General features: G+C 37.5%; 2 protein-coding genes across 9 annotated transcripts; both read left to right on the plus strand.

The window, feature by feature from the left end:
* Positions 1–344: 344 nt before the first annotated feature.
* Tlk (Tousled-like kinase) lies at positions 345–19,719 on the plus strand. Of its 8 annotated transcripts, none has more exons than XM_017622215.1 (9): positions 345–359; positions 2,818–4,129; positions 13,245–14,391; positions 14,920–16,313; positions 16,408–16,586; positions 16,641–16,833; positions 16,903–17,108; positions 17,457–17,676; positions 17,747–19,719. In XM_017622215.1, exons 2-9 carry the CDS (start codon positions 3,722–3,724, stop codon positions 18,014–18,016), a joined length of 4,017 nt encoding a protein of 1,338 aa, XP_017477704.1. In that variant the 5' UTR covers positions 345–359; positions 2,818–3,721; the 3' UTR covers positions 18,017–19,719. The 8 variants fall into 8 exon arrangements, with proteins under 8 accessions (XP_017477704.1, XP_017477706.1, XP_017477703.1 ...); XM_017622217.1 differs by lacking the exon at positions 345–359 and adding an exon at positions 14,445–14,571 and having other exon boundaries at positions 1,842–4,129; positions 13,245–13,910; positions 14,683–16,313; XM_017622214.1 differs by lacking the exon at positions 345–359 and having other exon boundaries at positions 1,842–4,129; positions 13,245–14,404; positions 14,933–16,313.
* LOC108367572 (putative uncharacterized protein DDB_G0292292) lies at positions 18,053–18,574 on the plus strand. Its single transcript, XM_017622222.1, has one exon. The coding sequence runs from the start codon at positions 18,053–18,055 to the stop codon at positions 18,572–18,574; it is 522 nt and encodes a 173-aa protein (XP_017477711.1).
* Positions 19,720–22,058: the final 2,339 nt, after the last annotated feature.

Below are 22,058 nucleotides of genomic sequence, written 5' to 3' on the forward strand. Positions count from 1 at the left end.
GTTCGTTCTTCACCAATAATCGAGAGACTTGCATATTCGGCAACGAAATTTTTCTTGTTATCGATAACTAATAATTAACGAATTACTTATGTATATGTATGTATTAACATATTCGAGGGATAGATAAGTTTGCATTGGAAAAGTGAGTAAATTTTTAAAGAAGTTATAAAATTGAACACTAACGTGCAGTGTTGCCGTTTAGAAGTTTCATAAAGTCGCAAAAAAGTGGTCATTGAACAAAAAAGGGTCACCATATTATTTGNCAATTCGTCCATAGGACATTCATACAGATATACATGCGTCTCTATATAATATACATATGGATGTATATATATTTATCTGTGTATGTACATATGTACGTCGGTCCGAACCAAGGCGAGCAAAAAGCAGCTGCAGCAACAACGGCAACGTCGACTATACAGCGTTTATGTCACTGCGTCTTCGCGTTCTCTAACCTAACCCAAAGCAAAACAACAATTTTAAGTTCAGTCGGTTAGTTGATTATTTTCGCTTCGGTCGGCCGCTTGTGTGTACGTACAAGTTGAGTACGTTTTGCTAATTTCACCTTGGCTCGCCTTGTCAACAACGAATAGTCAGTCAGTCGGTCGGTTGAATAGTCGAGGCAGACCGTCGAACATTCGATACATACACACATACATCGTATATGGGGATGTAGTTATGTATGTACGTGAATTTGGTTATATGTATACATACATAAGTAGCGCATTGCACTGCAGTTACTAAGTGCAAGACAGTGGGACGTATTGCGAAGAGACGAGACTACACGAGACGTGTCGCGACGACGCGCAACCAATTGAAAACCAATGCAAAAGCAATGGTATCTGAGTATCTCCTCTGCGCTCATAACTGTCAGTATTGGTCGCGCAGAGCGTACATTGTGACGTGTGTAATCGTTTGATCAGCGGTTGAAAAATTAGTAAGGAAGCAAAGACAAATTTGCAAATAACAAAAGAGAGGGGGGAAAAAAACAAAGTGAAAAGTGAAAAACGCAAACAGTACGGTAATAAATACCAGAGAAATGAAGTGATATAAAACAAGTACATAATACAGAAAACGCAAGACAAAAACATAAATTCGAACTGGTTTGAGTACAAAGTAAAATACAAATGGCTGTGAGATAAGTGTAGTGAATGTTGTGTAAAAAAATGGAAAGAACATAACCCCAAGGCAATTAACAGTGACAGAGGTGTGTAACAGCTGCGAGAAGAAACACAAATATTTTNTCTTACTTTAGGAAATATCTTTTAGTAGCATGGCTCTGTTAACATTTCCTAAAAAAAACCTCTGAGAAAGGGCAAAAGTCGCACATAATTTTGGAAAAGCGTAAAAAAATCAAAATTTTCAAAAAATCGGGTCAAAGGGTATTGGCGCTTAAAAAAGAGTCAAATTGGCCCTTTAGTCGCACAACGGCAACACTGGCAACGTGGCAGTAAGAAAAATTTTGCACGTGTCTTTTGCTCTTTGTGTCGAAGGAAGTCTTTGGTGTCGCAACATGGCAACTCAAACAACGTACAACATCTAGCTACAACAAAATTAAAACCCCATTCAATAAACACAGGCACACATACACACATCCATACATAATCGACAGAAAAGAACAATTCGTCCATAGGACATTCATACAGATATACATGCGTCTCTATATAATATACATATGGATGTATATATATTTATCTGTGTATGTACATATGTACGTCGGTCCGAACCAAGGCGAGCAAAAAGCAGCTGCAGCAACAACGGCAACGTCGACTATACAGCGTTTATGTCACTGCGTCTTCGCGTTCTCTAACCTAACCCAAAGCAAAACAACAATTTTAAGTTCAGTCGGTTAGTTGATTATTTTCGCTTCGGTCGGCCGCTTGTGTGTACGTACAAGTTGAGTACGTTTTGCTAATTTCACCTTGGCTCGCCTTGTCAACAACGAATAGTCAGTCAGTCGGTCGGTTGAATAGTCGAGGCAGACCGTCGAACATTCGATACATACACACATACATCGTATATGGGGATGTAGTTATGTATGTACGTGAATTTGGTTATATGTATACATACATATGTAGCGCATTGCACTGCAGTTACTAAGTGCAAGACAGTGGGGCGTATTGCGAAGAGACGAGACTACACGAGACGTGTCGCGACGACGCGCAACCAATTGAAAACCAATGCAAAAGCAATGGTATCTGAGTATCTTCTCTGCGCTCATAACTGTCAGTATTGGTCGCGCAGAGCGTACATTGTGACGTGTGTAATCGTTTGATCAGCGGTTGAAAAATTAGTAAGAAGGAAGCAAAGACAAATTTGCAAATAACAAAAGAGAGAGGGGGAAAAAACAAAGTGAAAAGTGAAAAACGCAAACAGTACGGTAATAAATACCAGAGAAATGAAGTGATATAAAACCAGTACATAATACAGAAAACGCAAGACAAAAACATAAATTCGAACTGGTTTGAGTACAAAGTAAAATACAAATGGCTGTGAGATAAGTGTAGTGAATGTTGTGTAAAAAAATGGAAAGAACATAACCCCAAGGCAATTAACAGTGACAGAGGTGTGTAACAGCTGCGAGAAGAAACACAAATATTTTGTTGTTGGGTACAACAAGCCGTGGGAAGAGAGAACACAGGCAAGTGGCAGTGACGGTATTAACAGTGCAGCACCGTGATAATTTAGTACGCTGAATAAGAAAAGGTGTAAGGAACACCATTGAAAAAATTATAACAGCATAGGCGAGTCGCAACGAACAAAGTGAAACATTCCGGCAACTTCGAGTAATGGCAGACAAAGCCACAACAACAGTAGCAACGATATGTTCGGCCTTCTGTAATTGCGGCGCTTTTATGTTACTTTGCTCTTCTGCGCAATCTTAAACCAACAAACATATTTGCATGCATACAAACATACATACATATATATGTACATACACACTTCATACTACGTGAAATTTTTAAACGGCAGCATCTCGTTATCGCCTCCAACTTCACGCTTGTGCTCCATTGAGGAATAAAATAAAATCGAAACCGCGGAATAGAACGTGAACAAAAAATTGCGAGTGGTAGTTAGCGGCTGTGAATGAGTAACGAAAATCAAACAAACCACGAAATTCCATAGTAAACACACAATAAACATCGGTTGGTTTCTTGCTCTGGTCAGTCATCTTCGTATATCCAAGCAAATCAACGGCACAAGCAAAGGCGCACGCAAGTTGGGCGCTCGCTTTGTGTAGTCAATAATTTATAAAAACAAAAAAGAATCGTCGTTGAAAAGGCGAGTACGTGCTGTCAAAATACATACAATATTTAATTCCATACAGTTGTTAAACTGCAATAAAACGAAGGCAAAAAAAAAAAAACACGCTATAAAAAGAAACAACAAAAACGAAGAGTAATCTCATGGTGTCTTTTGAACTCTGCATGCCGAGTGATTGTGCACTCGTTTGTTTACAATACAAACACCGTGTTAGTATTCGTGCTTTGTTTATTTGATGATAATGGTGGCGGCGGCGGCGGTTACGGCCAACTAAACGAGCAGCTGTTTCGTGCCGGTCGTTCGTTTGTTGTGTTCATACCGATCAGCTGATTTCTCTTTGCCTTGCGGGGCCAACCGACCTAACGAGTTTTTTCATCAACACGACGTGAACGTGTGTGTAAAATTAATTGCTGCGCTCTTGTGTGAATTGTTGGTTGTGTTGCAAGTTGCAACGTGCATGTCGTCTAATTGTGCGCATATGTTGCCTGCTGCTTCGGGCTTTGGCAGCGTCGGCGCTGGTCTCGCTGTTGGCGTCGGCGGCGGTGGTGGCGGCAGCAGTAGCAGCAGCGGTGCTGGCAGATTTACATTTTTGACATCTACATCCACCACTGTAGTGCAGCCAATTTTTAGCGAAATTGTTTTAACGGCGACAACAGAGGAGCAGCAACTGCAGCGTCAATATTCAAATACGAATTTGATAACGAGTGCAAAGTCACCGATAGCGTCGTCGCGCGGCAAGCGGCGCTGTTTGAGTGCAAATGTGTCAGCTCAACAAAAAATTGGTCATACAACTTCGGCGACAACTAAACGTAATCGTAAACTGTTAACAACAGTGGCAGCAACAGGAAAAACAATCGCAGAGAGAGTGAGTTCGATTTTTGACTTCCCGTTTGAAAAAGGGTTGCTAAAATGTGTTCTATTTTTTTTTTCTTCTACTGATTCTGTATGTAGGCAAATTTGTGTTTGTTTTCTTTGTGTGTTTGAATAGTGGGCCGAACGCCATACATATTGGACGTCTGCTTGGCGTGTTTCATGTTTCATTTTCAATTCTGGCACTCGGTGTTTTACGATGTGCGTGCTCTTTAAATGTAGTGATTCTCTCTTTCGTTTAATCTTTTTCAAGCACGTGCTCGTGTTTTTTCCGGTTTACATTTAAATTTTTGCTCCACTCTTTGATTTTGTGTATATACTTTTCTTATTGTGTACTAGTGTGGGCACTAATGTATGCAGCAAGTATGTACATACGTATATATTTGCTCGATGAAATATGGAGCAATGCGAATGCCACAGACAGTTAATTTGAAAAATTGGATTAAATCGTTAAAGCAAGATTTGTGGTTGTGGGTCGTATTTCTCATGCTGTATGAATATTTTTGCCTTTTTCGTTTCGATTTGTAGTCATCATGTGTGCATATGTATACATACAATTCTACATACAGCTGTGTTCATAAAAATAATAATGCGAAAGATTAAAATCAAAAAGGTTTGGTAACTATAGGATGATTCAATAAGACCGCAGATGTTCGCAATCGGGCTATTGTTTTATGCGCTGTGTAGCAAGTGGCACCCTCCTGTTGAAGCTACATGTTTTCCCAAGTCCATGTTCGGATTACTTTTAAGTGTTGTTCAACTGAGTATCGCTCCGTGGCTAAGTTTGCCGAAGCCCGTAATATTAGTTGTCTGAAAAAAAAAAGAATAAATATTTATTTTAAAATGTATCCCATAAAATATATAATTTAGCTTATGCTTGTATAAAATTTCTCGTAAAATATTTTAAAAAATCTCAGAATTCACAAATTTTAATTTAACACTTTTGTTACGAAACAGTACTAAATTTAGTACCATTTTGCCAAAGGACCTTCGTTTTTTCCACTTTCGTGGCTTCGCTTGCTTCCAAAATACAACCTTGAGCTAAGGGAGTGTCGAAACGTAGATGTATCACCATTAATTATTGCATCAAAAAGTAATGTATTTTTTTCTGTAAATTGAGTGAAAAATATAATCAGATAAACCGATAATCAGACAAACAACTCATATATTCGTAAATGTAGCAGTGCTGAAAAAATAGACAGAATAATAACAGAGTCGCATGAACTGTTAGCAATTCTCCATATTTATTATTCCCAATTAAATAGTAAAGACTTGAATAAATATGGGAATGTGTATAAACGTATGCATTTACATATTATATACATATGCATAGTTAGTTGAGAGTGCTATAAATAAATATAAATGTTTGGATGCCCTATTGGAATTTAGTATGTACATACAAATGTATGTATATGCGAGAGCGTAAACAAGAGAACAAAAATTCTCTGTATATATACATACTTTATGTGGGGAATGAAAATGAAAATCTGCGTGACATGACGTCTCTCGACCTTGACTCATCGGCATGAACTGTTAAGGCTCTGTTATGCATACTTGGCATTGCATGCACTGCTATACCATTTTTACGTAGAAATCAAAAACCAACAGACTTTTACGTATGTAATGCTGTGCGTTGGGTAACCGCTTACACGCGAAGCTCATTTAACAGATTCCTTATGTGACAACTCTCAAGCAATGCCAAGTATGCATAACGGAGCCTTTAAACTGCTGAATTACATGCCGTTGTATCTGATAGCAATTTGACAAGCGCGTTGCCATACGTTTAGGAGACTTTACCAGTGTTGCCACTCTAACATTTATTTTTCCTAGGAAAATACTCGGAAATCTACCAAAAGTATAGGGAAGTCTTATGCGTGAAACGCATTGAAAACGATAGATCACGGACCACAGTTGTGAATTGTTTACATCATGAATTTGTATGAATTTGGCATAAAAGAAGAACCTTATCTGTCGCTAGAAATATATAAATAGATTTAAACTGGCCAAAAACCACAGTCGCGGTGTAGCTCTGTCGCCGCCCAAATAATTATCTACATAAAAGTACGTGTTAAAATAATTTCGTTTTCAATGTGTTTCATGCATTACGGTTGGTGTTTATTTCCATCTTAATCAAGATCTAACTACACAAGATCTGACAAGATGAAGCAAAAGAAAAAAATAATTTTCTGTCTGACGTTTGTAATTGATATGAAGACGAAGCATAAAGAAAAAAAATTAAAGCAATTTTTGAGCGCATGCTTGTGCTCACCAATTTATTATTTGTGTACGTTTTTTTTTTTGCAACACTGAAATAAATCACCGCCAAAACTACGAACGTCACATACTTTTTCTCAAATGCTATTGCAAATGACTGCTTGTCAACCAGTCAGATCTGTTCTAATTGGTTCATGCATTTTAATGTATAAAAGTACGTAAAAATAAAAGACGTTGAGGCGTTATTTACTTTTACTTGAGAATTGGCAAAATCGTCAAAACCAAAGTAGCGGTGCCACTGAAGCGCCCCTTTGTTCTCTACATCGTGGTATGTACATACATACAATTGAGAGATTCACAACGGTGTCGTAAGTGTCGGAAACTTTAAAAACTTAAATAAATGTTTAGAGAACTTAAACCACCACCAACTATTTTTAATACTGCGAAAATTCATAATATGACTTTGATGGTACTTTGTGAACCCCCTTAATATATATTTTTAAGCGTATCTTAAAAAGCAGAATTGAGAGTGTCTGGTAACATTTGACTTTCTTTGTTGTGATTTAACATCAATATCAATATTTTCATATTTGTCAGTAGACTACTTTCCTATGAATCGTCATTTAATTGAAGCCCACTCGTTGTTGGGGTTACCGGTTGCTGTGCTCTTCTCTGTTATGCTTCTGTTGATTTGATTGTTAAGTCGGCGGTGTTGCCGTTTTGTTTGGTATCAAAACTTAGGAATTGACAGATGGTGTGCATTGCACATCTGGCATGGCATGGTGGGTAAATAGTGACAACTCACTCAATACATTTGTATAATACATACATACATACATGGATATATCTATATGTATTTATTTGAGTTGTTATGTACTTACGTATTAACATATGTTTAACCACATTGTTATGCTATGTAAATATGGATGTATTTATGTATGCCTAACAGCGGTGTTAATTTTTTACCTAGTCAATTGAAGCGGAAATTTTTCCCGATTTTGAGACGATGTATTTTCGCGTTGGGTTCAGCCTTGCCGTTTTGATACAATTGTATCATTTTTGATACTTTTCTTTTTCAATTTTGCAATTTGATACTTTCGATACTTTTTTGTTCACAAATACCAATTTTTGATACTAATAAAAATATTTTTGAATTTGCTTCAAAAATATCGAGTTTTTCAAAACTAAATATGATGAAAACAAAATTGAAAATTAAGTATAATTTAAGAACGGTGAAGGCTGTAATGTTTGCAAACCCAATGCAATGCGAATACCAGTAAAAGGTCAGTTATGCAAGACTTAGACTTGACTTGACTGGAAAATTGTATATCTGACGAAGGAGTAGCGCTTGTATGTACATAGTTACCCAAAAAAACCACTTCGCTTATAAACTTGGAGAACTGTATATTTTTGATTTCTAAGTTAAATTTCTAAGTGCAAAAAGAGCTGTGCGAGAATCATGCTGCCATAAAATTTTTTCACATGTTTTTAAATTCTCAATTCAATTTTAAAATTCCTCCAAATATGCCACATAAATATGATTTGTTGTATGAATGCAATTCATCTGGCAATCGAAAAACAAACTTTCAAATAAAGACAGAAAATAAAACAAGCAATTTTTAAGCAAACAACGAAACCGACTTCAATTCTTATATAAAAATTTATGATTATCGTTGATTTCTTCACGATCCAATTATCGGATCTTTCCGATGAAAAAAGAATTATCGAAATCGGTTAACGTGGTCCAAAGTTATGCGGTAACATACATAAAAAAAAAAAGATTCCGACGAACTGATAATCTCCTCCTTTTTTGAAGTCGTTCAATGAAAACAATCATACATAAAAAAAAAATATTTCGACGAACTGATAACCTCCTCCAACGGGATTTTTTAGCAACTTGAAACCTGCACTTTATTATACTAGAATGAAAAAAAAAAAAAAAAAATCAACGGTCTGTTTTAACCACTTGAAGTTTGACCATTATCTGATTAAAGTTTAATGGGCTATAATATACAACTATGCACTCAAAAAAATTCTTACCATTCTGAGAAAAAGTTTGAAATTTGTGTGAAGATTTGTTGCATTTTCATGTAGTTTTCTACAAAGTTTTAAACATGGGGTTTTATGGTTTTTTTTTTAAAGAATGAACTGTATTTAAATTAAAAATTCTTAAAAATAAATAGTGTAACATAAGTGGCAAACAATATCACTTTGAAATGGAATGCTATTGATATGGCCGATACTGTATGTGCATAAATACATGGCTGTGTCAATTCACACGCGCAGAGGTAACTTATACCGCAGATTTACGGTAATTTCTGAGAAAGTGTCTATTTGCCGTAAATCCACGGCAAAAAATTACCGTAGATTCACGGTGAATTTCGAAGTGCGCGAATAAATGTCTTTTGACTGTTAGTGTATCTGCGGCAAAAATTTCCCCCTGGGATTGTTCTATATCGAAAAAACACACATATTTTTAATTTTGAAATCAAAAAATATTTATATGGGGGAAAACAACTTTTCGCATAAATGGTACAGAATTTTGAGAATCAATATTTTTCGATCGGAAAACTCTGGTTCTCTTCAGGAGACTTTCAATAACAATACCCAAATGTTTATTCAACTATTTTTTAATACTAAAGATTTTTCATGTATACCCCCTTTCCATTTTCTGGCATTTTCTTAGGGTTTTTGCGGACCTATAAAATATAGTTACTATGAAAAAATGGTTAAAGAAATAGTTGAGTATTACTATCTCCTGAAGAGAAACAGAGTTTTCCGATCGAAAAATCTTGATTTTCAAGAATTCTATACCATTTCTACGGTGTTTTTTTTTTTTAATACAAAATGCGTGGAAAACTGAGCGGGTATATTTTTTCGGTATAGAACAATCCTAGGAGGTGAGAGCATAAAAATTCTACCAACCCTAATGTACATACACTCGGGGCATGTGTACATAAATAAGTAGGTGGTATGTATTGCTTAAATTCACCACTAAAGAATTAGGCAATCAAATCAAATTAATTGGCTTATAAATGTGTAGACACACCATCCACTTATCGAGCATATGTATGTATGTATCTACATGTGTATGTACAAACAAATATCGTTTAAAATACTTATGTACATATGAATGTGTATGTACAAACAAATATCGTTTAAAATACTTATGTACATATGAATGTACCTACATACCTAGGCTAAGAAAGCTTTATAAAGTGACATTTTCATTACCTCAGAAGAAAATTTGCAATTTTACTATTTTCCACTTAGCTTGCTCAGCAATTAATATTACAACGACACTTTAACAACATAAGATCAACTAGAATTTCGATTGCTTGCTAATTTCACAGATTCAGATTCCGGTGTTGTGTAGTAGTTGGCAAGATTGAGATGAATTGTTTTTGCAATTATTTGCAAACAAAGCAAATAGCGGAACATAAAAGCATGAGCGAGCCAACGCGAGAGGCGTTACATGTCGCGCATATACGACAAGGTATTTGTGTGACTGTGTTCTCTGTTGGCACAATATTTCATGTGTACTTCTTTACCTGCTCTTTACTGCCTGCTGTGCTGTTTTCTGTTTGTTCGGTAGTGTTATCGCACTGAATTGTGAATGTGTATGGGTTGGATTTCGCGGTGTTTATAGATTTATCTCGTTCTAGCGTGAGCCTACGAAGAGCGGATAGTGGTGTAAGTGTTCACAACAAATATATGTATATCGCTTCATTCACTTATTTTTTACCCTTTTAAAGTGCACTTTTTATTCCGAAACAAGTAAATGTAGATGATTATTGAGTCTTCGTACTAGCAAGTTATGGCTAAATTGTTATATTTACCTTTACAAAAGTGTGAATTCAGGAATTAATCTCGTCTCCCAAGGTGTGTATGTACTGAAATTGGGCCCGCTTAAAGCGAGATTGGGATGGTAACACTTTTCTGCTCGCATGTTTCTCAGATGCATCCACATCCCTTCACACATATCGACAAATTGGTGAGCACAGCCAGCGTTGCCACTAACAATTTGTTTCCGTACCAATTTTCTTCCCAAATCTGGCCAAAATCGTTTACAACCAACCAAATAAATTTCAGTTATAAAAAAGCATTCCGAAAACATACAATTCATTTATTTAAGATTAAATGCTGTGTTCATATGGAATTGTAGCTTATGTCGAGTAGCTGGCTTTGGTATAATTCGGCATTCCCTTTATCCTTTAAACGAGAAGGAATTTTTTGATGACACTTACAGGTCTATTCTGCACGTTACCGAAGATTTTGTAACCGGAAAATTGTATTACAAAAAAATGTTAACAGTTCTTGTCACTGCGATTCTAGGTACGTTGGTAATGCAGTTAAAATATTCAGCAATTCAGCTACGAAGAATTGTGCAAATCCTGGCATTGCATATTTCACGGGGCAATAATTTGTTACCACCTTACCGGTTACAAGAGTACACAGAATGTGAATAGGGTTTAAAAATTTGACCGCAACTTTATATACAGGTTACAAACTTTTTATTACCAGCGCAGAATAGACCTGTTAATAGGAATATTGACTTGCTAGTATTGGGAACTATTTATTGCACGTTTATTTGTCAAAAGTTCTTCAACGGCTCTGCGCCAGTGAGTCATTCGCAATCGTATGGTGCGAATGCCGCATTATACTAAAGCCAGCCTTTCGACATACATAAGCTACCTACACCTATGCCTTATTTTTAAAGGCAGAATTGGCAAATGTTTAAAAGGTACAATTGGAAAATATTTACATACATATATGCAAAATGATTTTTGAAATATATATTTTTATAATTAAGAATTTAAAAACTTAATTCAACTATCTTACTTTGCCTACCAACCTACCAAATGAAAAAGAAGCGACCAAATTTGGAAAGAAAATAGGAATAGTGGCAACACTGAGCACAGCTCACGGTATGCATACAATTTTTCTTCCTTTCTTTTACACACTATCACCATCGGATCGTTCAGTTGAGTGCGGAGTGAATGAAAAACGTCGTCGGGTGTAAATTAAAGTAATTTGCGATAGAAATATATATTTTATAAAACGTTGAATTAGTGGTGTGAAAAGTTGAATGTGCATTGGACTATTACAATTGTGTTTTGGTTGAGATCCTTGTAAATATTGATGAGATTTTCAAAGTAGAAAATTGATGAAAATTTGTAATGAGGTGTGTGAAATGTAGAGAAAAAAATATTTCAATTTTTCGGCAATGGCTGACGACAACGATGAAACACTGCAGCAGCAGCAACAAAAAGCAATAGCGAGTAATGCGACGACGTCGACGACGACGAAACAGCAACAACGATGACGAAGTGAAAAACGAGAAACTATCGAGTGACAGACGGACTCGCTGCGGTTTCGGAGCAACTTTAGAGAATTTTGGAAGACGAGTAGTGAGACGTGAGGAAACCGAATCAGAAGCAAAGAATTTTTTTTCGCTCAAAGTCAGAGAAAGAAGTTTTTGTGGTGTGCAAATAATTAAAAGTCGCGGTAATAAATAATAGTTCAGTGTTATCGAAATGTAATAGTAAAAATTGTATAAAATTCACTAATACGGTGATTATTTTTGGAAACATTTCCATTTTTGCCGTGAAGATTTGCCAAAAACAAAGCGTGGTGAAAATTATAAAATCCACAAATTTGTGAAAGAAAAATTAAAACGTAACGCAAAGAGAGCAACGACGAAATGCGGCATTTAAAAAAGGTGACAAGAACACAGGCACAAAAGAAGGTGGCAAATTTGTGCGCTCGTATTTTTATATTTAAAATTAGNAAGAGAGCAACGACGAAATGCGGCATTTAAAAAAGGTGACAAGAACACAGACACAAAAGAAGGTGGCAAATTTGTGCGCTCGTATTTTTATATTTTACAATTAGTTGGTTGACTTTGATAAATGAAAAATTAGTATTTGAAAGTAGATTTGCGTAGTAGTTGCGTATTTCGTTGGTAAAAACTAGTTGGTGGGGGAAAAGTTGTGCGAAGCAGTTGGTTACATGGCTGGCTAGCTGACAAGTTGACGAGTATTCGCCAACGGTAGCCATTTTTGTTTCTGCCCTGCTTTGACATTTTTACTATTTTTCACATTCGTATTTTCGTACATATGTTTCGTTCGTTGGTTGGGTACGTTCGTTCGTTTGTAGTTCGTTAATTCGCTAGTTTGTAATTTTTCGTCTGACTCGCTATTGTGTGAACTTCTCGCTGTCGTCGTCGTTGCCTGCATATATATTTACATCTGCTATTGGCGTACTTTGTTGTTGTGTTTCGTATTCTGCCAGCTGCTGTGGTATCGGCCGGTTATTTTTAATCGATTAGTTGTGTAGTTTTTTTTTTTTTATCGATAGCCACAGGGTCGTACGAAGAATAACATAGTTCGGTGATAGACATTTAAATGAGTTAATCTGAAAGTATCATTAGNTGCTATTGGCGTACTTTGTTGTTGTGTTTCGTATTCTGCCAGCTGCTGTGTTATCGGCCGGTTATTTTTAATCGATTAGTTGTGTTGTTTTTTTTTATCGATAGCCACAGGGTCGTCCGAAGAATAACATAGTCCGGTGATAGACATTTAAATGAGTTAATCTGAAAGTATCATTAGAAAAAAAAAACATTTGTAGCGGGATTTATGTTATCAATTCTTCAAATAAATGTCCTTGGATTGTGTGATGGTGTCTGCAATAATGGGTATGACCTCAACATTGTTCGCGAAGTGTGAGTGTTTAAATATTACAATAACCTTAAAATGTTGTTCATGTCTATTATGTAGAGTACATAGTTCTATATTAATTATATACATAAGTACATATATATTAGGTTATACGCTTTAGTCTTTTTTGAGTTTACAAAAAATCTGATGTTTTACCTTGTTATTTGCCATTCACAGATGTCCGCCGGCGCTCAATTGCAGATGGCACCCCAGACTACATCGTCGATAAGCCATCATCATCAAACACAGCAGCAACATCATTACGGCACAGCACTTCATAACCCACAACAGCAGCAACAACAACAAATATTAACTCAACAAATAACGCAAACACAGCAGTTACAACAGTTGCAACAGCAGCATATAACTCATCATACGGCACAGCAGCCACAGCAATCGCAGTCGCAACAGCAACCTCAGCCATTGCATACGCTAGCTAATCATCATCATCATCAACAGCAGCAGCAGCAGCAACAGCAACAGACACAACTTACACAACCACATACACAGTTGTCGCACCCTCAACAGTTGCTGCAGCAAACGCATAGTGCACTCGCGAATCCGTTGCAGCAGCAACCAGCTGCCCTGCAACACACGCATAGTGGCGGACATAGCAGTAATCACGATTCGAATATGAGCACAGGATCATCGCATAGCGAAAAAGATGTTGCCGACATGTTAGGTGCAGCAGGCATTCCCAGTCAAATAGGTTTATTGTCCAATAACGGTGCCCCGGGGGCTATGATGAGCAACAGCGGTTTAGGTCAAGACGTAACAGGTATGATGGGAGGTGGCGCAGGCGTTAGCAGCAATCAGCAGCAACAAGTCCAGCATAACAATATGGTCGGCCGCCTTGAAAAGCCACCACGTACGCCAACAGAGCGAAAGCGAAAGCGGAAAGCTCCACACACTGAAGACAGTGGTGGAGGTGGAGGCGCTGGTGTTAGCGCAGGCAGTGGTGGAAGTGGAGGTAATAACGCTGGAAATGCGACAATAGTCGGCACCAGCAAGACATCCAAAACCTCTACTTTGATCACAAGTGCACAGACACTCAACAAAGCCAATTTATCATTGAATATAGGTGCACCAGCGGATCGCTGCAACTTGCCTGGCGGCAAAAATGCTCGACTACTTCAACATAGTAGCATCGATAACAAGAAAATCAATGAATACTTCAATAAGCACAATGTAACAACCAGCGGTGCCACAAACAGCCCAATGCGTCCGCACACGGGCGGCTCGAAGAGTCCATCGTCGGCTGGTGCCGGGCAACAGCAACAATCGGCTCAGCAGCAGCAAGTGCAAAGCGCAAGTAATGCCGGTGGTGGCGGCACTACANGCAGCAATCAGCAGCAACAAGTCCAGCATAACAATATGGTCGGCCGCCTTGAAAAGCCACCACGTACCCCAACAGAGCGAAAGCGTAAGCGGAAAGCTCCACACACTGAAGACAGTGGTGGAGGTGGAGGCGCTGGTGTTGGCGCAGGGAGTGGTGGAAGTGGAGGTAATAATGCTGGAAATGCGACAATAGTCGGCACCGGCAAGACATCTAAAACCTCCACTTTGATCACAAGTGCACAGACACTCAACAAAGCCAATTTATCATTGAATATAGGTACACCAGCGGATCGCTGCAACTTGCCTGGCGGCAAAAATGCTCGACTACTTCAACATAGTAGCATCGATAACAAGAAAATCAATGAATACTTCAATAAGCACAATGTAACAACCAGCGGTGCCACAAACAGCCCAATGCGTCCGCACACGGGCGGCTCGAAGAGTCCATCGTCGGCTGGTGCCGGGCAACAGCAACAATCGGCTCAGCAAGTGCAAAGCGCAAGTAATGCCGGTGGTGGCGGCACTACGAACGCTTATGCTATGTATCCACCTAGTCCCCAACAAATGAATCCAGCAGGCGTGCAAACGCCTACATCGCAAGCGCCCCCAGAATTCCATCACTACTCCACTGTGGGTGTAAACAATGCTTCAAAACAGCAACGTCAATCACAACCACAAACTTCCAATGCAATGGTTCCTCCGCAGTCGGCAATAGTCGGCGTGTTGGCAGGCAGCATGAGTAGTTTAGGTGGTGGCGTGGTCGGCGGCCCACCACCACCGCCCATGGGTCCGGCGCAACAACAGCATATTCCCGCAACATCGGTTGCCACCTCGGCGCAACAGACCCTTACCAGTGGCGTAACCTCGCAGCAGCTGGCCGCTGTGCAGTTAAACTCACTGCAGCATGCCGGCATGATCCCGGGCACTTTGGGCGGCATGCAACCACCGCTGCCTCCAATACCCGCCAGCACCATAACAAAGGGCACGCAAACGGACCTCTCGTTCCTAGAGATAAAGGAGCGAGACACTGAGATCGAATCGAGCAAGTCGAAACTCGACGAGATGACAAGACTGTCTGATGAGCAGAAATGCCAGATAATCGCTCATCAGAAGCTGATCGACCAGCATAAGTCGCAGATCGCCAAGTGCATCGATGTCGTGAAGAAATTGCTTAAAGAAAAGAGCAGCATCGAAAAGAAGGAAGCGAGACAGAAGTGCATGCAAAACCGTTTGCGTTTAGGGCAGTTTGTGACGCAGCGCGTCGGCGCCACATTCCAGGAAAATTGGACAGATGGTTATGCTTTCCAAGAGCTTAGCCGGCGGCAAGAGGAGATTTCGGCTGAACGCGAAGAAATCGATCGTCAAAAAAAGCAGCTGATGAAAAAACGTCCTGCGGAATCAGGACGTAAACGCAACACAAATAGCAACAACAACCAGAATTCAAATTCTAATGATTCGACTAATGTAGCTGGTTGTGATCGTTTGACGGGCGGTAGCGACAGCGGCATCGCAACGACTGGTGGTGGCGGAGGTGTTGGTGGTGGTGGTGGCCGAGGTCTCTCGCGATCGAACTCTACGCAGGCCGGTCAAACACAATTGCTGCACAACGGTGGAGGCAGCGGTGTTGGCGGTAGCAGTGGTGTTGGTGATCGTCTCTCCGACAGAGGCGGCGGCGGCAGTAGTGGTGCTGGCCGCGGCGATAACAGCGGAGATGCAACGTTCCTTAAACCCGATCCCGTTTCAGGGGCATACACAGCGCAAGAGTACTACGAGTACGATGAAATATTGAAGTTGCGACAGAACGCGCTCAAGAAAGAAGACGCGGATTTGCAACTGGAGATGGAGAAGTTGGAGCGCGAGCGCAACTTACATATTCGCGAATTGAAGCGCATTTTAAACGAGGATCAGGTACGCTGCAATTTACTTGTTACATAAATAAAAGCAAACTTTTCTAATAATTTGAATCGAATAGAATTATTAACTTTTTGAAACTATTTTTTAGTCTCGCTTCAACAACCATCCAGTCTTAAATAATCGATACTTGTTGCTGATGTTACTGGGAAAAGGCGGTTTCTCCGAGGTACACAAAGCATTTGATCTAAAAGAGCAACGATATGTAGCATGTAAAGTTCACCAACTGAATAAGGATTGGAAGGAGGACAAGAAAGCCAACTATATTAAGTGAGTGTAAAAGTTTTTTGAAATATTCAAATATAACTATGGTTTCGTTCATAGGCATGCATTGCGAGAATACAATATACATAAGGCATTGGATCACCCCCGTGTAGTCAAGCTGTATGATGTGTTCGAGATAGACGCCAATTCTTTTTGCACAGTCCTCGAATATTGCGACGGTCATGATTTAGATTTCTATCTAAAACAGCATAAAACTATACCCGAACGTGAAGCGCGCTCGATTATTATGCAGGTATGTGGCGGGCTAAAAATATATGAAATGTATTTTTTAAATCTATTTTCTACCCATTTTACGTTTTAGGTTGTTTCGGCTCTGAAATATCTGAATGAGATTAAACCACCAGTAATACACTATGACCTGAAGCCAGGCAACATACTTTTGACAGAAGGTAATGTGTGTGGAGAAATTAAAATCACCGATTTTGGTCTATCAAAAGTGATGGATGATGAGAACTATAATCCAGATCATGGCATGGACTTGACTTCGCAAGGCGCGGGAACCTATTGGTGAGTATGTGTGGGGCAACAGACACAACCATTACAAAGTAAAATTGTTAATGTAGACCTACAGAATTTCGGCAGGGAGAAGGAAACAAAGTTTTCGCTTAAAATTAGTGTATTCATACTGATTATCCATTTTTGGATTACAATTTATTAGAACTCATAAAAAAAGTAATAAAAAAAAATATTTATCATAAAGTGATCTGAATATAAAAATTAATATACATAATTATTTACCTTTAATGGCAATAATTCAAATTCCTATATTATATAGGTATAAGTAAACTAAAAATTAAAGCATGATACCAAGCCTTTGAAATTTAGTAGCAATTATCATTATTTACAATCCCCCAGGTACCTACCGCCCGAATGTTTCGTTGTTGGAAAAAATCCGCCAAAAATCTCATCGAAAGTCGATGTTTGGAGTGTCGGTGTTATTTTCTACCAATGTCTTTATGGCAAAAAACCTTTCGGCCATAACCAATCGCAGGCCACAATACTTGAAGAGAACACAATTCTTAAAGCTACAGAGGTGCAATTCTCCAACAAACCAACTGTCTCAAATGAAGCAAAGGTAAATTTTAAGATTCAAACATTCATAGCCAATGATTTATGCGAATAATTTTCTCCTTCTCTTTATTCAGAGTTTCATACGTGGCTGCTTGGCATATCGTAAAGAGGATCGCATGGATGTGTTTGCTTTGGCGCGACATGAATACATTCAGCCGCCCATGCCTAAGCATGGTCGCGGCCAATCGCAGATGACGCAACAGCAGCAGCAGCAACAACAGCAGCAGCAGCAACAACAACAGCAACAGCAGCAACAGTCGACCACATCACAGGCGAATTCCGCTGGGCAGACTTCTTTTTCGGCGGGTATGTTCGGTAATCTGAACCAGTCGAGCTCGTCCTAGCTGCAGACGAAACGTAACTCAAATTCCTAATTGCTGATGCTGATCGCGAATAATAGTAATAATAACAACAACAATAGCAGCAGTAACAACATCAATAGCAACAATTATTACACAAACCGAAATCGTAAATATCATTTGAACTACAGCAGCAACAAAAACAATAGTCACCAACATAATCACCACAGCAGTTATAATAATAATTATTGTAATCAAAGTAATAGTTTTAGAGTGGCAACAGGCGACGAGTTGGCCGAATGTATGGAGACAACAGTGTTGGAGAATACCCAAATTTACATGTATGCGCACAAAAAAACTGAAACCGCAGAAACGTCAGCAGTCAATACAACAAGGATGGCACCGGGATTTTATAACGGTAATAACGATATACAGCCACAGTTGCGTATTAAAAGAAAACGTCAATCGGTAGCGGTTGGCAGAGAAAGAGCAGTGGGAAATGCGCGCAACGGTAGCAACAGCACAATTCGTCAACTAATTAAAACATCGTCGCCGAGCAGACATCACCATCAGCTTCAACACTGCCGCAAACAAGACTTGTAAAGAAACAAGATAAACTTCAAAGAAAATACGAATGTTGCTGATGACAAGTTATACTCAGAAAGCTGTTGCTGTTTTTGCTAATATTCTTATGCTTGACCAAGAGATATTCAGACATAGAGAAATTTACTATACTATATCGAGAAAATATGAAATGAACAATCGTGTTTGGAGGAATAAAATGTGATAATGTACTTGAATTTTTGGAATTCACATAATAATAATAGACCGACAATTTGCTAATGCCAAATTAGCAGCGCTAAAAGCCAATAAATGTTTTAGTAGATCGAAGAAAATGCGTCATACAAGGAGAGTATATTGAGTGCATGGATATTTTTGAATTCACATTTTTATTGAGTATATTATAGCATTTAATGTTTTTAGCGTTGTGGAATTTAGGAAAGCACATTTTTGCTCTACAGCTTAGTATTTCTTAATCGGCGCTATTTGAACCCGAAATGCACGCTATCAGAAGTACAACACTCAGTTGGCTTAAAAGCTGTCGTCAAAAATATATTGTTTGAATGCTATTTAAAAAATGCATGTTCATTTGCAGTTAATTTTCATTTAGTTGTGCTGTTTTATTTTGGAAAAAAAGCCTTGAAATGCCTTTGAAACGCCAATCGGTTCGCATTTTTGTTTTAGATTAGCTTATTAAGTTACTTTTTTTAACTACAAATAAGAAGCAAAACGTTGTACAGTAATTTTATTTATTACTTAAATATTTGAAAATCAATATTCGTTAACGCTTTTTGGTGCGCTTATTAAAAAGCCAGCCAGTCGCGGTTGATTTGATGGAAAACTCCTGGTCTTGTTGGTCAGTAGTGTTGATCATTTTCATGCTGACAATTTTCGGTCATTCGAAATGTTAATACATGTTTTTTTTTTCTATTTTTATGAGCAACATATGATATCAATATACTTATATACGAAAATAGAAAGAAAAGGGACAAATAAGTAAAAATTCAAGTATAATTAAAGTATAAAGCTGAAATGAACCAATTGCGTTAATGTCTAGGCTAAGATCTGGAATACATGAATTTCAGCCCGAAATTGTATATTGTTTAGTTGAGCAAAGGCGAAAACTAAAGAAGAAAAATGTACCAATCATAAAGGCAAACAACAGTCACATCAGCAAAAAAAAAAACGCGTCAGCAGCAGCAGCAGCAATAGCGGCGGCAATATAACAAGAACGACTTTTAGGAAACCAACAACACGTAAACGCGCACGCAAATTTAGGATTATCTCTATTTAGCATTAACTCGCATACATACATATATTATATATAAATATATAAAAATCAACATAAGCATAAGAAAGATTGTAATGAGATATGTATACATATAGGAAGCGAGAGGGGGGTCGATGATAATAAAATATACATGATGCAAAAACTGCAACTAATAGTATCACAGAAGAAAAAAAAACTACTAAGCGTAAGTTAAAATGTAGGATTTTGTGAAAGCGTTGCGAAGCGCAGAAAAACGAATGCTCTAGATATGATAAAAACATATGTAAATGGCTGGCTAGCACTTTAGCCAGTGCGGAGCTGAACTGGCTGCAGCCCACATTTTATTATTAATATTATTATCATACAATTCTTAAAAACTATCTACTGATTAACAGATAACAACAAGCTAAAATTGTATGCTATGAGACATTATAAAGGAAAGGTATTCGCGTATGAGGAAAATATCTAAACAAACAAAAACAAAATACAAAAACAGAATAAATAAATGCTTAAATATTGATATAATAATGGAAATTTAAAAAATTATAAAAATAGAAATCAAAACGAAAACAAAAACAAAAAACTAAACTACCATTTAAAGTTAAACAAGCAACAAGAATATTTATAGTTTTAGTTATTAATACAATTATTATTAAATACTAATAATAGTGCATTAGAATAAACAACTGCAAATGAAAAAACAACATAAACAAGCAGGCGTTAAAAAGTATATAAGTATGCAAGTATGTATGTAATAAAGAAGTGTAGAAGAAAAAATAAAATAAAATAAACTTATCTATAAATGTATAATATAATGAAAACAAAAAAAAAACATGCAAGCGTTATAATTTGATAACTAAAGATATATGTCTGAAGGTGCGAACAACAACAACAAGAACAGCCACGGCAGCAGCAAGCAGGCAGTTGCAATGAGCCGTTTTAAAACTAAAACAAAGCAAAGCGCAGGCGGTGGTGTATATAGTTAGTTATGTGCACATACATACATCATACCTAACAAAGCCAATGGTTGTTTGTTAATATCATTTAGCTTTTACTTTGTTTAACATTACGCATTTTATGCGGCATAGTTATTTGCTTATACGTATACCTATGTATATGTACATACATACATATGTTTTTACCTGGATTTTCTTTTGGTGGCGCAGCGCAAAACTAGTTTCTGGCTCATGCGCAATTTTTTTATTTGTTCATTCCTTGTTCGCAATTAAAAACCGGATTCGTGTAGGACTTTGTGTATGCATATACATACGCATACATACCCACTAAGCTAGAATTTACTTGTCCGGCGTTTTTGGCGCATTAGCGTGAACTTCTTCCTGCTGACTCGGAAAGAGCGATTTGTATACAATGGCGATTTTTTTGCTTGCTTCAGAGTTGCTGCTTTTGTTTCTTCCTTCTGATGTTACCTTTGAAGTTGGTGGTGTTTTTTACGTTCTTCGGTTGAATTCAGTATGGGTATGTCGGTATGTTTGATTGCAAACTTTTCATTGCTTCGACGTTTTGTTAATGCCCTTTGGATTGATGTTTTTAAAAATATATTCGCATGGGTCGATTGCGGATGGCATTGAACTACAGTCCATCGGCTACCCATGATCGACCGTTTAGTAAATCAACTTTTTCTTTAAAAATAAATTTTTTTATCACCGGTAAATTAATTTTTTTTTTCCGTTGTATTAACTTCCAAATATTTTTGGAGTGCACTTTTTTGAATATTTTATGGTTTCCCGTTTTTTTTTTTTGTAATTGATTGTTCCAATTACATTTTTATTTTATTTGCTCATTTGAGAGCGAAATCCGATTCAAAAAATTAATTTTTATGCCATTTTTCTACGTTTTTTATATTTTTATTGATTCTTAAATTATATTCTTCTATTGAAATTTTTGGTCTTTTGCTATTTTGATTTATTATTTGGCTTTTTTATTTTACCTTTGCATTGTATACTCACTTATTCTGACTTTATTAAAACACATTTTCTAACTGCAACTTCCGTCAATAATTCTCACAACGTTAAAAACACCCAAAAATACCGAATAGTTGTGCGCTTGAAATGCTTAAAAAAAAAATAAACTGATTATATTCTTACAGCTAAGTTATGTAGACAGCTTTTAAATGCATGGGATAGAAAAAGCTGAAATAAATATTTGTTGAGTATTTTACTATTATTAATATTATTATTACTATTATACGATATTAATTAATAAAGTGAGCTGAATGTGGTGGCGCAGATAGTAAGC

This window comes from Rhagoletis zephyria, unplaced genomic scaffold (genome assembly GCF_001687245.7).
Source record: "Rhagoletis zephyria isolate East Lansing unplaced genomic scaffold, Rhagoletis_zephyria_1.1 Rzeph_scaffold_02732, whole genome shotgun sequence".
Lineage (NCBI taxonomy): Eukaryota > Metazoa > Arthropoda > Insecta > Diptera > Tephritidae > Rhagoletis > Rhagoletis zephyria.

Excerpts from the sequence above, each read along its gene's own strand:
- LOC108367572 (XM_017622222.1), top strand. The coding sequence starts at position 18,053 with ATGCTGATCGCGAATAATAGTAATAATAACAACAACAATAGCAGCAGT.
- Tlk (XM_017622215.1), top strand. The coding sequence starts at position 3,722 with ATGTCGTCTAATTGTGCGCATATGTTGCCTGCTGCTTCGGGCTTTGGC. Across the intron at positions 16,314-16,407 it reads GCATTTTAAACGAGGATCAG|TCTCGCTTCAACAACCATCC; the intron begins GTACGCTGCAAT and ends ACTATTTTTTAG. Across the intron at positions 17,109-17,456 it reads CAAGGCGCGGGAACCTATTG|GTACCTACCGCCCGAATGTT; the intron begins GTGAGTATGTGT and ends ACAATCCCCCAG.